The sequence below is a fragment of the Silene latifolia genome, chromosome 11 (genome assembly GCF_048544455.1).
Source record: "Silene latifolia isolate original U9 population chromosome 11, ASM4854445v1, whole genome shotgun sequence".
Classification (NCBI taxonomy): domain Eukaryota; kingdom Viridiplantae; phylum Streptophyta; class Magnoliopsida; order Caryophyllales; family Caryophyllaceae; genus Silene; species Silene latifolia.
This window is the reverse complement of record NC_133536.1, coordinates 4,968,106-4,983,624: the sequence shown is the minus strand read 5'-3', so window position 1 is coordinate 4,983,624 and position 15,519 is coordinate 4,968,106. Positions and strand designations below refer to the sequence as shown.

The window sequence follows — 15,519 nt, the reverse complement described above, 5'->3', positions numbered from 1 at the left end:
CCAAAGTTAGTTGGTGTGAGTGGTAATGACTCTCATCTTTTAAGCAAGTGGTCAGGGTTCGATTTCTGACTCTTGTGAATGAAAAAACCAAATTTGAGAGGTCTACCCATTAAATTGGGTTCAGTATCCCGAAAGAAATTGCCCCAACCGTCGGTAGGGGATATTTCTGGTCAACACCAAAAAAAAAAATACTTATCAACTAACAAGGATGAGATAGATTAGTTCTATCATCAAGTTAATCTTCTTTCACTACGCTAAAAAAGTCAGTTAAGTGTCTAATTTTAAATATTAATGATCCAGTTTAGAAGTACCCTTCAGATCAGATATGTTAGTCCGATTGTTGAAAAATTATTAAAGTGTCCGTAAAAATTTAGTTTCCATCTTAGAAACAAATTCAAAAAGTAAAAAAAAACATTAAGCTAAATTGAGCTAATGAATTGTCGATCATATTACTAAAGTAGGACGGTTTTTCAGGAGACTTATTTAGTATCAGCACACACAAATAGGATTATACATCCAGTTGTACCATAAGCATGATACAACCAAGTATAAGAATTCGAGCTTATGTGTATTCTTTCTGAGCTAATTTAAAGTTCATGTTTTTAATGTCTAAATGAATTAACTCAATACTTTCTAATCAAGCTCATATTCTTTAATATAAAGCTCGGATACTTTGACACAAAACTCAGATTCTATATGGTACAACATATACAACTGGTTGTATAGTCCATGAATTGATCAGCACAGCAGTCTCCCTTAGACAGTCATCTCCAATTTAAGTGTAAACTAATTAAAAACTATCCTAAATATTCTGTTTTTTTATCTCATCTATCTATTTATTTAACTATATCGATCTTAAACAAGAATTCCGATTCCAAATAAATTGAGCATGCAAAACTGAAAGGGCAAAACTGTAGTTACATATCAAAACCAAGGGTAATCCAAAAACCAAAATCTTTTATAATCAACAGATGCTATTCCTTTTCTGAACACTCTGCACTAACTGTCTACTTCTTCCTTCACTCTCTCTCTACATTAGATTCCTCAATTTACTAAGGTTTGTCATATCATCCCAGATGTTACACTTACATTTTTATATACACTGTATTTAATTTTGCATCAATTTTTCAGTTTTTCTTCAATATTTTACTGTACTTGTGCATAATTTATGCTCATGTGTTTGTATTTGAGGTTTGTGTTCTGTTAGATTAAATGGGTTTTCCATATACTTGCAAATTATGGGTTTGTATTAGATCTTAAGCCGTGGCGGAGTTAAGGGGGCTAGTAGGGGCGCTCGTCCATGAACACTGAAAGTTTTAGTTAAAATTTCCGATAGTTTATCTTATTGTATTAATTGTTCATCCCTTCAGTACAAATCCTGGTTCCGCGACTGATTTTGAGGTTTACTTCCTTCGTCTCAATCATTTGTTTCAATTGGTCTCCCTTGTGACGGGTTACCATTTGTGACAGATATTTTGTGAGATAAAATGGTAACAAAATGGGTTAGTGGAGAAAGGGGACCACATGAATAGTGTTGCAGAGAGAGAAAAAGTGGGTACTTTGTGAGGTAAAATGGTAAGAGTGACGGATATGTGTCGTCACAAACAAGAATTTGTGCATTTGTTTACCTTTTGTATTGTTTATGAGAGTTATTTTAATCAATGGGAAGCAAATAACTAGGACGGATGGTGGGATTGTGATTATATGTACTGCACTATTTTTTGTGTTTTTGCAAAATTTTAGAAGTACTCCCTCTGTCTCGGTCATTTGTTGTCCTATTTTATTTTGGGTGTCTCAGTTAATTGTTGCCCTTTCTATTTTAAGAATAAACTTATGAACAATTTGATCATTCACACACAATTTGGTCAACTTGTCATTTAATGATTGACCCCTCTTTCCTTGGTCTTTGTACCAAAACCAAAAGACAACAATTGACGGGACGGAGGGAGTATTTTTTTTAAAAGCATGGTGGCTTTAAATACTAGGGCTAGTGAAAAAAGTTCAAAATTAAAGGGAAAGAAACTAACTTTCCAAATGTTTTGCACCCAACCAATCCAAATTCTGAGGGAGTTGCCCATGACCTGAGTTTGAATCTCGTCAACATCATTTTGCGTAACCAGGTTCCCGTTTCACTAAAGAAAAGTATATGGATTCAGTAAGTCATAAGTTGTTTTAATATGAAATAAAGTATTGAATTATTTGATTGCATTGTATCTTGGACTAATTCTCACAACCCACCAAAAAAAACCATTTTAAAAATGGAAAGACATGAATTTCTTGATTATAGTAATGTACAAACTTCATGGATAGTTGAATCCCTTTATAAAAATGGTATCTTTCAAGAAGATATTGTCTAGCATCTCGCATGCTTGGTAGTTGTTGAGACCTCAATTATGCTGCATTTTCGTCGTTTTTAAGAATTTTTGTTGCTAGTGTGCCCTCCTCCGTCCTAATCATCTGTTTACCTTTTATATTTTTTGTGAGGTAGTCAAAGTTAAACAAATGATATTCATGGGTAACAAGGCAAGTTGGGAAACTTTGGGGTTTCAAAATGGTGAGTATAATATGGAGTAGGTGTTGGGTCCGTTGTCCGATGGACGGGTTTTAATTAAATTGTCTTTAGATGAGAATGCTTGACCAAGAATATGAAGCATAAATGAGAGTTGAGTCAAATTAGTGAGGTTGTTGAATGAATTATGTCAACATAGATGATGTGGTGGCTTTTATATCACTTGGTGTTTTGTGACAAGTTCTTTGCTTCTTATCTTTGTTAAAAGGATAACTGCATCTTGTTGAGAGATTTTGCTTGTAAGTTACTTCTGTTTTTTTCTGAATCGTATCACATTCGTCTCTTTATCCTGGAAAAAAGCAAAGTAAAGGAAGAGTTTGCCTCTGATAGCTACCCTGAATGATTTCGGTTTAAGGCTTCATTCTAGTTTTTGTTGTTGCGGTTGTTGTTGCTATGGTTGTTCTGTATTTGGACTACCATATCTTTCCAAATTTTTACCTGCTTGCTCTTTCAGCCTCGGTTCAAAGAGATCTACTCCATGTCGTAGCCTGATATGTGCGTGGTTGTTTGCTAATTGCTACCTATGTATAGTTGCCTTTCTTGTGAAGTTTAATGTGACCTATATTCACTGTCATTTCTGTAAGCAAGTTCTTTTTCCCCTTTTGATATTTGATACTTTCCTGGTTTTGGAATCCATCAGTATTGTAAAATAGCCGTCATTCAATGCAATATGTGATGCAATTTTCATCATGGGTCTTACGGAAATAGCCTCTCTATATTGGTAAAGCTGCGGACATCCGACCCCCGTTATCCCACCATTTGTTGTTGTTGATTAATCATTGTTTGATAACAAAATTGACTTCTGGTTTTTGCAGGTGTTGCTTTCATCCTGTAGATGGTACCCCGGATTCTTCAGGAGCTTAAAAGAGATCATCCAAAGTCTAATGCAGCCATTTCTTTAACATAACCCGTCAAAGAAATCCGTATCTGCCAGTCCAAATAGTGAGTCCAACGATGTCGAATAGTCTGTATTGCCGGTCCAAGAGAGACTTAGACACACATTTTAGGCCTCAATGTCAATCTTTGAATCCCCAACCTTGTTATTCCAATCTCAGTCATGAAAGTCACACATCGCCAAATATCTCACCCGGAGGACAGTATAGCACCCTGGAATCATCCACAGGAGTAGGGATCTACCCTACGTACAGATCCGCATCAGCACTTAACTTCTCGGGTAGTGGAAGCCATGGATCAATCCTTAGTTCTAATTCTTACCCTGATAACCCTGATAACTCTCCATTGAGCAACTCCTGTGTGACCGAGGATTTCGGGGACTTGAAGTACAAGCTGAGAGAGTTGGAATCTGTGATGTTGGGACCTGATACCGATACAATAGACAGCTACTGCCATACGTTTGTGGGCGGGACCCATGTGACCCCGCTAGAGATGGACAGCTGGGGAAGGGTTGTGGACATGATTGCCCGAAAGGACTTGAAACAAGTCCTTGTTGCGTGTGCTAGAGCCGTTGCTGAGAATGATCAATTGGTGGCTCAATGGTTAATGGATGAACTGAGACAAATGGTGTCGGTCTCTGGTGAACCGATCCAAAGATTGGGTGCATACATGTTGGAAGGGCTTGTTGCTAGGCAAGCTGACTCGGGTAGCTCGATTTACAAGGCCTTGAGGTGCAAAGAGCCAGCTAGTGCAGATCTTTTATCCTACATGCATTTGCTTTTCGAGGTTTGTCCGTACATTAAGTTTGGTTACATGTCTGCAAATGGCGCCATTGCCGAAGCTATGAAAGATGAGAGGAGGGTTCACATCATTGACTTCCAAATAGGCCAGGGAAGTCAATGGGTGACCCTCCTCCAAGCATTCGCAGCTAGGCCCGGTGGGCCACCCCACATCCGCATAACCGGGATTGACGATTCTCACTCCGCCTATGCTCGTGGAGGTGGGCTGAACATTGTGGGCCAGAGACTTTCACGGCTGGCCCAAACTTGCAAGGTGCCATTCGAGTTTCATGCTGTAGACATCTCAGGTTGTCGGGTTCAATTCAATGATCTCGGTATCAAACATGGTGATGCCCTAGCTGTGAATTTTGCCTTCATGCTTCATCACATGCCCGATGAAAGTGTAACCACCGAGAACCATCGAGACCGTTTAATTAGGCTAGCCAAGGGCTTAAATCCTAAAGTGGTAACCCTGGTCGAGCAAGAGTCTAACACAAACACAGCTTCTTTCTTACCACGCTTTCAAGAGACATTGGACTATTACACCGCGATGTTTGAATCTATGGACGTGACCCTACCTCGGGCTCACAAGGATCGGATCAATGTCGAGCAACATTGTCTAGCAAGGGATGTGGTTAATTTGATAGCATGCGAGGGAGTGGAGAGAGTGGAACGACATGAACTCTTAGGAAAGTGGAGGTCGCGTTTCACAATGGCCGGGTTTAGGCCATACCCTTTGAGTACTTTGGTAAATAGTACGATAAAGACGTTGCTAAAGAACTACAGTGATAGATATAGGCTCAACGAGAGGGATGGAGCTCTGTATCTTGGTTGGATGAACCGAGATTTGGTCGCCTCTTGTGCGTGGCAATGTAGCTAGTTTTACTGTTTTACTGACATGTTTCTCAGTTTCTCAAGCTGAAACTCAAGCTGTAAACTTTTTGCTCTTTGCATTTCCTGTTTTTAATAAGGCTTGCAGAGCATGTTAAACTTTTGGAGATGGAGATCCTTTCTTTTTAATCGTTTCTTATGTGCATGCTTGACCGAACCACCAGTGACCAGACTCCAGAACCATAGGTCCGGCTCTGGCTACCATTTGGGATGTCGGGACACCGGAAGGCTGAATGCCAAGTAATATACCAGGTCGAGTACATATGATAAGACTGTACGAGTATCTTATGATCAGACCACCTTATTTTCGAACCAAAAAGGGGAATTTCTAATCTTCTTTTCAGTTTATTATCAGTATGGTTTATACCGTCCTATCTCGTCATCTGTCTATTTTAACCCGTCTGGTACGAGAATTCATGGAATAGTTAAATACTAAAATCATACAGGTTCGAGGGACTCGTATGCAACATTACCCTTGTGCTAGCAACATAAAAGAGGTGGTTTCTGAATGACTCAAAATGAAAATTACGTTAAAAACTACCTCGACTGGGATGACTGATACTTCACAGTAAAAGGACGCAACCGGTTCAATGATACAAATGACTGGTGAAAATTATGTCCCTCCCAAAGCAGGGGATTTCCGAAACCATAACATTCATCATCATAACTCAAATCTACAGGAGAATTACAAATTCAGCAACTCATTAGCAGCAGCATGACAGCATCCACAGAAAAATACACTAAAATAGAGTCAGCTCAGCTAGCCCTCAACTAGAGACAAATAGAGGAAATCTATAATAATCTTATTATTATGAGCAATTAAATTAGACACCTCTGGCTATGGCAGCCTCATCTAATTAGAATTATTTACAATCCCATTTGTAGCATCTCTACTGCCTACAACAATCTTCTATCAACTCTGAACGACTGAACTTAATATGGCAACAATATATATTCAGCAGTTGGTAGGTTGATCATCTGTCTTTTCTACACCGTTCGAATCAGTCTCAGTCTTGACATCTTTTTCCTCGGTTTCAGAAACTTCAGAGGTGGTTTCAACTTGGATCTGACCAGTTTCCTCAGTCATTGGGTCGCTGTTATCGCCGTTGAGGGCTTTATGGGCCTCGTTATTATTATCAGGCGATAGTTTTTCGTTCTCGCTCTTGACAGCAATTGGTGGGGTGTCGTTATCCTCGGTTGGGGGATCCCGAGCATCATTGCTTTCTTCGGACTTTGATTTTTCCACTCCGTTAGACTCCGTTCCACCAGAAGAAGGTGCCGGACCCTGAGGAACAATTGTCCTCACAGGAGGAATGTTGTGGTCATGTTGACCCTCATAAGTGGCGATTACGACTTTAGGATCATAGGATGCCCTCTCCACATGTTTCTTTACCGGGCAGCCTGCTGTGGAGCACCTATAGTAACTCCTGCACGACAATAACAAATCTTTGTTTACCATGTACTTAGAAACTATGCAGTACATGCATATGTCAACTAGCTTAGCTAGTACACTCGTGAAGTGTATGATCAAAGTTCGAATCCCGTTAGCATCGTGTCTCCATTATCACCCAAAAAATGAAATTTTGCACCATGCAGTACTTCTGAATGGCCAAAATATGTGAAGCAAGTAAGCAACTCAATAACATCAACCCGTTAACTAGAAGGCTCTGTATATGGATGAGTATGTGTGGTTGAATGTATATAGTCTTTACCGTCTTGTTAGAGAACATAAAGAGGCGATGGATGGGTCACCATAATGAACAGTGTGTGATGATATGCATCAATCAAGGTTACTTCACAAAATAAGAAGCACAAACAACTTAAAGGGTCATTTTACTTTATTTCATAATATATCAGGCCCAAGTCGTTGGCCCTGTAAACCTCAACAGAAAAATACTCCCTCCGTCCCGGTCCCGGTCAATTGTTGTCCTTTGGTCTTGGCACAAAGACCAATGAAAGAGGAGGGAGCCAATTATTAGATAACAAGTGGACCAAATTGAGTGTGAATGATTAAATTGCTCATCAAATGCATTCCTAAAATAGAAAGGACAACAATTGACTGAGACACCCCAAAATGGAATAGGACAACAAATGACCGGGATGGAGGGAGTATAAAATTCCGTTAAAAGGGCTGTCATTTACAACCGAAACCAGTGTGTTTGTAGGGCTGCCACTCCCAAAGAAGATATATGCCAAATAAGCAGTGTGGCAGAGAATTGCACCCTCCCAGGCTCCTAGCTCATACATAAACTGATATATCAAGCTGTCACGACTCACGAGTGAAAGTGCAAATGAATTGTGTACCATGATACGGAGTAGATCATATCTAATTATCGTAAATCCAAAGTGAAAAAAGTGTCCGCGTCCAGAAGGAACTAGATAAGTGCCGGTAGAGTATAAGAAACAAGATGACTGTCACTGAAATATTTTCGAAGGAACACGAGTATCACTGAACAGGGTACAAAAAAGACACATCATCGTAAAAGGAACGGGATGATAGGGTACAAAAAAGACACAGGGCAAATAGTAGTGGAACATGATTTCTTAGTATGGGGTCATTTTTATTAGAATGCCATTTATTTCTTTTTATTTATGGGTTACCCCGCAATTTGCGTGAGCCATTGAGGCACTGGGGTAATGTTGTTGTATTTATGGGAGCATAAGAAATTTTCAATTCAAGGAACTTAACAACGTAAGACATCAATTGCCGGCAAAACTGAGAGGAAAACTGAGAGGAGACCCCGGAGACCCCAGTAATTTAGATAGTAACTACACTACTGACTACAGATAAGTAGCTGCACTCGGGAAATCTTTGCATTGACAGTGTCTAATAGATTAGGCACACTGTCTTCCCTACTCCCCTTTATTTGCGGCTATTGACACAGAAGCTGAACGCACACATGCAAATGCGATAAACTGACTAGATGGGATCTACTCCATTGACTAAATACCCTTACAGAATTACGTATACTCTTCTTTACTTCTCTCTTTGGTCTCTTCCCCACTACTCTTCATATTTCTATCTGAACAAAATCATTTTAAATGGCGTTATAAACAATATCTGTCCAAGCCAATTAAATCACAAGGAGTGAAGGACAAGGACCTATGTAAACTCAAAATTTAGATGCAAGGTCATGTAACAGTGGAGAGTTCAGACAAGTAGCAGTCAAATTACACAGCTAAACAAGCCACTGTAATTAGTTAAACCCGCAGAACTATATGTTCGTTCTTTTTTCACATTACACATAGCTGTAAGGATGATAACCTTCATACCTGGGATTCGGATTGCCCTTGACCATTTTCTGTCCATACTTGCGCCACCTGTACCCATCACTCACGATATCAACCTCACTAACTGTTTGAATGACAAGTCGGGATTCCTGGCCGGGTTTCTCCGGCGTGATATCAGCACTGTCAGCAGCTTTCTTCCTGTTTTTCACATAAGTTTTGAGAGGAAGCATTGCAGACAAGAAATAATTTAAGAAACACATTTAGAAAGCCACCATATAAATCTATTCATGGCGTAACAGAAAAACGCATACCGTCTTTTCGGGGTCAAGCTCTCACTATGTTCATCCCTTCGCTGATTTAATGGCGTAACAGAAATACTCATTGGACGATCAGGTACTGCAACAATCGCTGTCTCCACATTCATTGGCCGTACATCATTAGTTCCAGGGGAATGCTTATCTGATGGTTTATCTTCAGGTTGGAGAACATACAGCGGTGAATAACAGAAATATTTACCAGGTCAAAAACTTAAGAAACTAAAGTAAAATCTAATTTCTACCTTCATCAACAGCTGATGGAGGACACTCCGGTAATTGAAATGGAACAGCCAGTTGAGAAGGAACAGCTCCTTTTGGTTCAGCATGAGGTTTAGCATGTTCATGATTTCCCAGATATGTAACATCCGTAATTCGGCCATCATGAGATCTCTCAACTTGTTTTTTCACACAGCAGTTTGGATAAGAGCATTTGTAATAGCTTCTTATATACTCATTTCCTTTGACGTTTTTCTGCCCATATTTTCTCCAATTAAAACCATCTTCTGATGGTTTCTCTAAAGCAATAGAGGCGTTCACCTCTCGATCAGTATGTGACACAGGTACTGCAGAGTCAGGGCTCAATGTCTGAGGCAAATCAACCTTAGTAGTTACAGTCACCGGACTTTCCTCTTTTGTAACCATTGCCATCTTTTGTTGGATGCTCCTGATCTGCACAACGTCAAACATTAAAGGTTCAGCTGACACAAGTTATATCATCACACAGTCGAATGAACAAGTAAATCCTTAGATGACACGCCTTTCCAACTTTAACTAACCATCATACAAGTCACACAACAGCAAAAGTATCAAAGTTAAATACTCTCCTCATCCCGAATATATTGTAGGATCATCCCCATTTAACATGAATGATCAAACAATGTGAACTTGACCAAAATTGGTCAAAGTTTCTCACAAAATTGAAAATACATTAGGTATGACTTATTTCATATGATCATATGATAGCAGTGATTTTGAATAAATCAAATTAAACACATTTTACATTCTCTGTCTAAATAGTTTGGATATTTATGGTCAACTTTGAAACCCATTGATCACAAAAGTCAAGTGACGACAATGAAAATCGGATGGAGCTAGTAATTGATTACCTCCTCACCCATTGTTGGATTAGAGTAACCACTCAGATACAAATTCAAATTAAATAAAGCAAACAACCGAAGTTTGGTAAAACTAGAAGAGCTCAATTGACTAAAAGCCAAGCATCCAACTCCAAGCAAACCCGTTAAAACTTTTTGCGAGACTAAGTCAATATCCACTCTTGAAATGCTGAGCTAACACAACATTTCCATGAAAGGGTACTGATTATCAGAAATTCAGAATACCAAACTACTATTCTCAGAAGTTTCTAGGTCCATAACCTCCTATTATGATGACATGATGCTCTTTGGATACCCACTGGGGACATCACCTACGTTACTTCGACACACCATCACTCACAATTACCAACTCCGTATAAAACCTTGTTAGAATGCTTACTTTCAGATCTAGAACAAAAGATTAAAACACCAAAAGTATGAGCAGAAACGATCCTCTACACTAGCTTCTCCCACCCTTTGTATTCACAATATGAACCCAAGAAATCCAATCATGAAGATTACAATTCATACATTCATATGGAACATTGATTCGAGACCGACATACAAAGCTCAAAATTGGAGATACTCTCAGAAATGCAATATCTACATTTCTTGCATCCTAACACTGAAATGTAATTAAACCCCAATTGTACTCATATCCCCTCGATTTCGAGAAATTTTGTTTACATAAGTTACAATTTCCAAACAAAATTAAAAATCACCCCTTTAGCTGACAAAACAAAACCAATTTAATTATTCAAACCAGGAAAAGATGAATTTTAACATAACACATAGATGTTCTTAAAATAATTCAGTTGACAAAAAACCTTCCCTTTTTTCAACCAGAAGATATACTAGTACTACACCATACCAACATGATTTGGGGTCGGCTAACATGAATCATCATTCAAACCTGTTTAGGCTTGAATCGAGCAATACGGTCAAAGCTAGGTAAACAAAAGTAAAATAGTACAACATCACATCATAACAATTAAAATTTGACATAGAATTCCCAATTACAAACCAAAAAAAATTGGTAATTTTATTTTTTCAACAATCATCATATACCCACTTTCCCAAATTAAACAATTTCTATGAAATCAAACAAATTCATACTAAAAAGGGAAAAAATTAAATAAAAGGGGAACAAATTCAGAGAAGCACAAACTCCAACACCCAAATCTTAATTAATCAATTAAATTAATCAAAATTAATTTAATTAAACTAGTACACACCTAAATAAAATAATAATTAATCAATCAAAAACAAAGATAGAATCTTGTAACTCACCCAGGTGCCAAAAACTGATAAACAACCTAAAATTTATTGAATTTTTCCCCAAAGTTGTAAACTTTGGGGGAAATCATGGAAATTAAAACAAGGGTTTTTCTGGGTTTGTGATGAAATTAGCAAAAAAGGTCAAAATTTGACCCAAAAACCTCAACGAAAGTGTGATTTTGATCAAAAACAAGAAGAAAGAAATGTGTTTTTGGTGACAAAAACAACAAACAAATTGTAAAAAAATCAGGTGAATTTCATGGAGTTTAAGGGTTTTGTTCAGTGTTAAGGACACGTGGCGAATTGTGGATCGTTGGATGATGAAGTGTCAAGTCAAAGGATTGATTATAACCGTTTGATTGAATGATGACTGCCCACCATTTTAGCATTTCTTTGCTTTTGAGTGTGACACCAACAACTTACGACTATCATAATTTTATTGGTTTTGTTTACTTTAGTGCACGACTATTTTATTTTGTACTTAATACGATAATATCCGTATTAAATTTAGCAAAATAATCGTCATACACATGTAAATGAGAGTATTTAACTTGTTTTGATGTTAAGACGGATATTTGAAAATAAGAGTTGACTCAAATGGTAAGAGTTCACTTACCCCAACTTGCTGGGTTCGATTCTCACCTGCAATATAGTGCAATCATTTGAAAAAAAAAATTGTATTTAAGTTTAAAACAGACTTATCACTTTTTTCAGTTAGTTTTGTGTAGGACGGTTTTACGTAAAGATAGTGCAAGACGATCAAGATAATATTCTGAAATCTTGTTAGTGTTATTAAAGCAGTCCGTTTTGCAATAAACTTATGTAAAATATTTTATAAATATTTGTTTATTTTTTAGTTAATATTTATTCTTTTATTTCTTTGAATAATTAATTATTAATTGTTATTGTAAGGAGGAATCTAGTTATTTTTTTATTAAAAAAAAGCTATTTTGGTGTAGAGAAATAATTTGGTATTTAGTTGTATTCTTTCTTTTTCGTTGTGGACTTTTTTTTCTTTTATCTTGCTTTGAAAAAGTGATTGAATTGATTCTTGGGTCCACGGCATATAAGGGCAAGCTAACAAATATGGAGTATAATTAAAATTGGTTGGTGTGAGTAAATGAGTGAGTGATCAGGTTTTTCGTCTTTTAAATAAGCAGGATTCGATTTAATTCTAAATTTACAAATGAATAAAAAGATTTTAATAAAGGTCTATCGTTTAAATTGCTTTCAATGCCCCTCGTTTTTTTTTACTTTTGGTAAAGGATACGTCTTATTAAAAAAAATGAAATACTAATGATTAATTTTTTTATTAATCTTACTTATAACCGTTGTAAGTTACAACGAGTGAGTAGTATCCACCATTAGGCGATAGTCATTACTCATTACTCACAATAAAAGTGTTGATTTGAATGGTTTTAAAGCTCATTGTAAATTATTCTCATTTACAATAACTGTACATAAAATTTGTGTTAGACTTTTTATTTTTAACATGAGAATCGGTCAACATAAGAATTAGTCAACATAATTTGGAGTTATTGAGTAAATCACCATTTTTAAGAGGGATAGATTATAACTTGTGATGGCATAATCTTAGGTCTAAGGTTCTGTTTGGTATGACATTTCATATAGTTTATTTGACCAAAATTTTAGCTACCTGATTTTTTTTTCAAGTATTTGTCAAATAGGTTAAATAAGCTAGTTGAAATGAAATGTTACCTAAAGTCGCATTTGAAATTTCAGATACCTGAAATAAATTATCTTCCGCTTTTTACCCTTCAATCTATATATAATATTACTCCCTCCACACATCTTTTTGTCAAATTTCAATAAAATACCCCTCACATACATTAGAGAAATGGGGCGAGTACTTATATGCGGAGAGAGTAAATATTTATCATATCTTTTTACGTTATTCTACCAAAAATCAGCTACCTTCTCAACTAGTTTGCCAAACATTATTTATATAATAGTTACCTTCAATCCTAATTGCTAGTTAACTTTTTAGATTTCAGTTATCATTTCATATACCTTTTCAGCTAATTTTACCAAAGAGAACATAATAGGTTATGAAAACTTGTGAATAAGATCATAATTGAGGTATAGAGGATTACTTACCAAGATCATTATCAAATTCATCTCCCTAATGACTTAATTACACGAGTTAATACACCATCACATTCCATCAATTAATTAATATTTCCAAATACATAATTTCTAAATTGGCATGACATGGACCACGTTATTTTAGCACTTCCCTTTCTAATTTGTGGTGGTGTCGTCCTAACACTCCTCTTGACAAGAAAAATAGACTATTTTGTCAATCACAGAAGGCTGAATTACTTGTGCTGCTTGATGGGTTGAAAAGAGCTAAATCGTTGCATGTTTCGAGACTATTAGTCAATATGGATAATGCTCCATATGTAAAGCTAATTAATGAAGATCAATTGGTGAGCAACAACTTGAAGTTCATAGTTAAACGATGCAAGGAGTTAATCCGAAGCACTACTTGGACGGTGAAGTTGGAGCATGTTTATCGAGAAGTTAATAAGGCAGCAGATTTTTTAGCCAACCGAGGAATCAATTCAAGCACAATCTCTGCACATATAGATGTTCCTCTCAATGAGCTACATCCCATCCTTCAGGAGGACATATTTGGGATAGCTATTCCCCGTATAATAGCTAGAAGTTAAATTTTTGGGGGGTTGGCCCCTCTTTAACACCCATTTATGTTTATGATCTGGGAGGACGTTTCGGATGCGCTTTTATTCATTGGATCGATGCTCCGTCCGCAATAGAAATTGTTTTAGGACCCCTCTACTTATTGTTTATTTAAGTTGTACTGAATACATTATTTCTAAATTGGCAATGTCATAGAGACATAAACATGGGCCCTGTTTGGTACCCAGCAGATTATAAATAGCAGAAACAGATTGATCAAGCAGATTACAAATAACATATATATTTGATTGATATGCTTGACTAGTATATTACAATTAACAGATTTGATTCACATGTTTGACTTGTTATTACAATTAACAGATTTAGTGGAAGTGTTTGGTAATTAGCGGGTTTAGGATTGTTGCATACATGTGTAAATTATAGACAGATTGATTTTTTACAATGTATAAAAGTGAATATGCAGGGGGAGCAACATATTGGATAACAATAGATTGAAGCTTAATCGACTGTTTCAGTATGCCATTACCCAACACGTAAAAGTAGATTGTTGAGTCAAACATGCTAAAAGCCTTGAATGTGCTGAAATTTCATCAATATATTGTTTACCAAACACCCCCATGTTATCTTAACACTTCGCTTGCTAATTTTTGGACTATCAAACTAAAGTAACAAAATTAAGAAAGGACATTTGTCTTTTGGTAATTATTATTAGTAGCATATTTAAAAAATAGTAGCTTTCGACCACTATGCTATCAAATTATGTTGTTTAACAAACACACGAAATTAGAATTTGATTGGTCAATCTACAAATTAGGCTAAATTTAAATCTACTAATTAACCTAAAATATATACGGTTTACCAAACAATACCGTACTCTTTAATAATCAATCCAACACAAACTATCTAAAGTTAGCCCATGTACATAAACTCTTCTACTAACATTTGTCCAAGAGTGAATCCTTGTGAGAATCCTACCAAGATTTTATCTTTCAATCCCAAAGAGTTGAATTAGCCCTAAACAATCACAAATTTCCATATTTAATTTACCCTTTCAATACTCCAAAACGACAATAACCATTAAAATTTGGATGATGCTAAATCCCACACACAGTTTTACTCAATCCCACACATTTTTGCGTCCTATACCGAATCTACCCTTCTCATTTCTCACCCCCACAAACAGAGAGAAAAATCAAAACTCCCAACAAATAAAAAATCCCCAATAAGTACCCCAATGAACCACCAGGCCGGGTGCCCCGGAAACTGACTGGTGATGGAGAGAGGGAAAGGGGAGTCGGTGACAGAAGGTAGATCGACGGCCGTCTTCGGCGATCAACGGCGACGCAGGGTGGGGGGTTTGTGGTCACAGATGGTGCTAATTTTGTCTACCCATGATTTATTAAAACGTAGTGCTGAAATCTAAGCACCCTCCAATTAATTGTGATTATTTTAGAAACATTCAATCAATTAAAAGATGTATATTAACAAAATCGTTGATTAAACGACGAAATTACTTACATATGCGCGAATTAAGGTCCATAATTATTGAACTATTAATGAATTGATTAAGTTTTGAGAGGGAGAGGAGGGGAAAAACTTTTTCTAATTTTTTAGGATGAAGGGTAGGATTGGAATAAAGTGGTAAAGTGTGCGGGATTTAGTAAAAATGTGTGCGGGATTTAGCAATTACGTAAAATTTCCATAATTCCTTGATCTCAAGATTTATATTTAATACCCTCTCCGTCTCAATTAATTATTAACCTTTGATTTGATTAAAACACACC

General features: G+C 36.7%; 2 protein-coding genes across 3 annotated transcripts; one reads left to right on the top strand and one right to left on the bottom strand.

Moving 5' to 3' along the window:
- Window positions 1-941: 941 nt before the first annotated feature.
- LOC141610741 (scarecrow-like protein 21) lies at window positions 942-5,262 on the top strand. 2 transcript variants are annotated; one of them, XM_074428987.1, is made up of 2 exons: window positions 942-1,057; window positions 3,385-5,262. In XM_074428987.1, the coding sequence occupies exon 2, from the start codon at window positions 3,524-3,526 to the stop codon at window positions 5,120-5,122; it is 1,599 nt and encodes a 532-aa protein (XP_074285088.1). In that variant the 5' UTR covers window positions 942-1,057; window positions 3,385-3,523; the 3' UTR covers window positions 5,123-5,262. The 2 variants fall into 2 exon arrangements, with proteins under 2 accessions (XP_074285088.1, XP_074285089.1); XM_074428988.1 differs by having other exon boundaries at window positions 990-1,446; window positions 1,650-5,262.
- A 508-nt stretch (window positions 5,263-5,770) lies between these two features.
- On the bottom strand, window positions 5,771-11,303 carry LOC141610739 (WRKY transcription factor SUSIBA2-like). The gene is made up of 5 exons (XM_074428986.1): window positions 11,066-11,303; window positions 8,924-9,350; window positions 8,676-8,835; window positions 8,407-8,562; window positions 5,771-6,560 (listed from the first exon to the last, which is right to left on the bottom strand). The coding sequence occupies exons 2-5, from the start codon at window positions 9,327-9,329 to the stop codon at window positions 6,089-6,091; spliced, it is 1,194 nt and encodes a 397-aa protein (XP_074285087.1). The 5' UTR covers window positions 9,330-9,350; window positions 11,066-11,303; the 3' UTR covers window positions 5,771-6,088.
- Window positions 11,304-15,519: the final 4,216 nt, after the last annotated feature.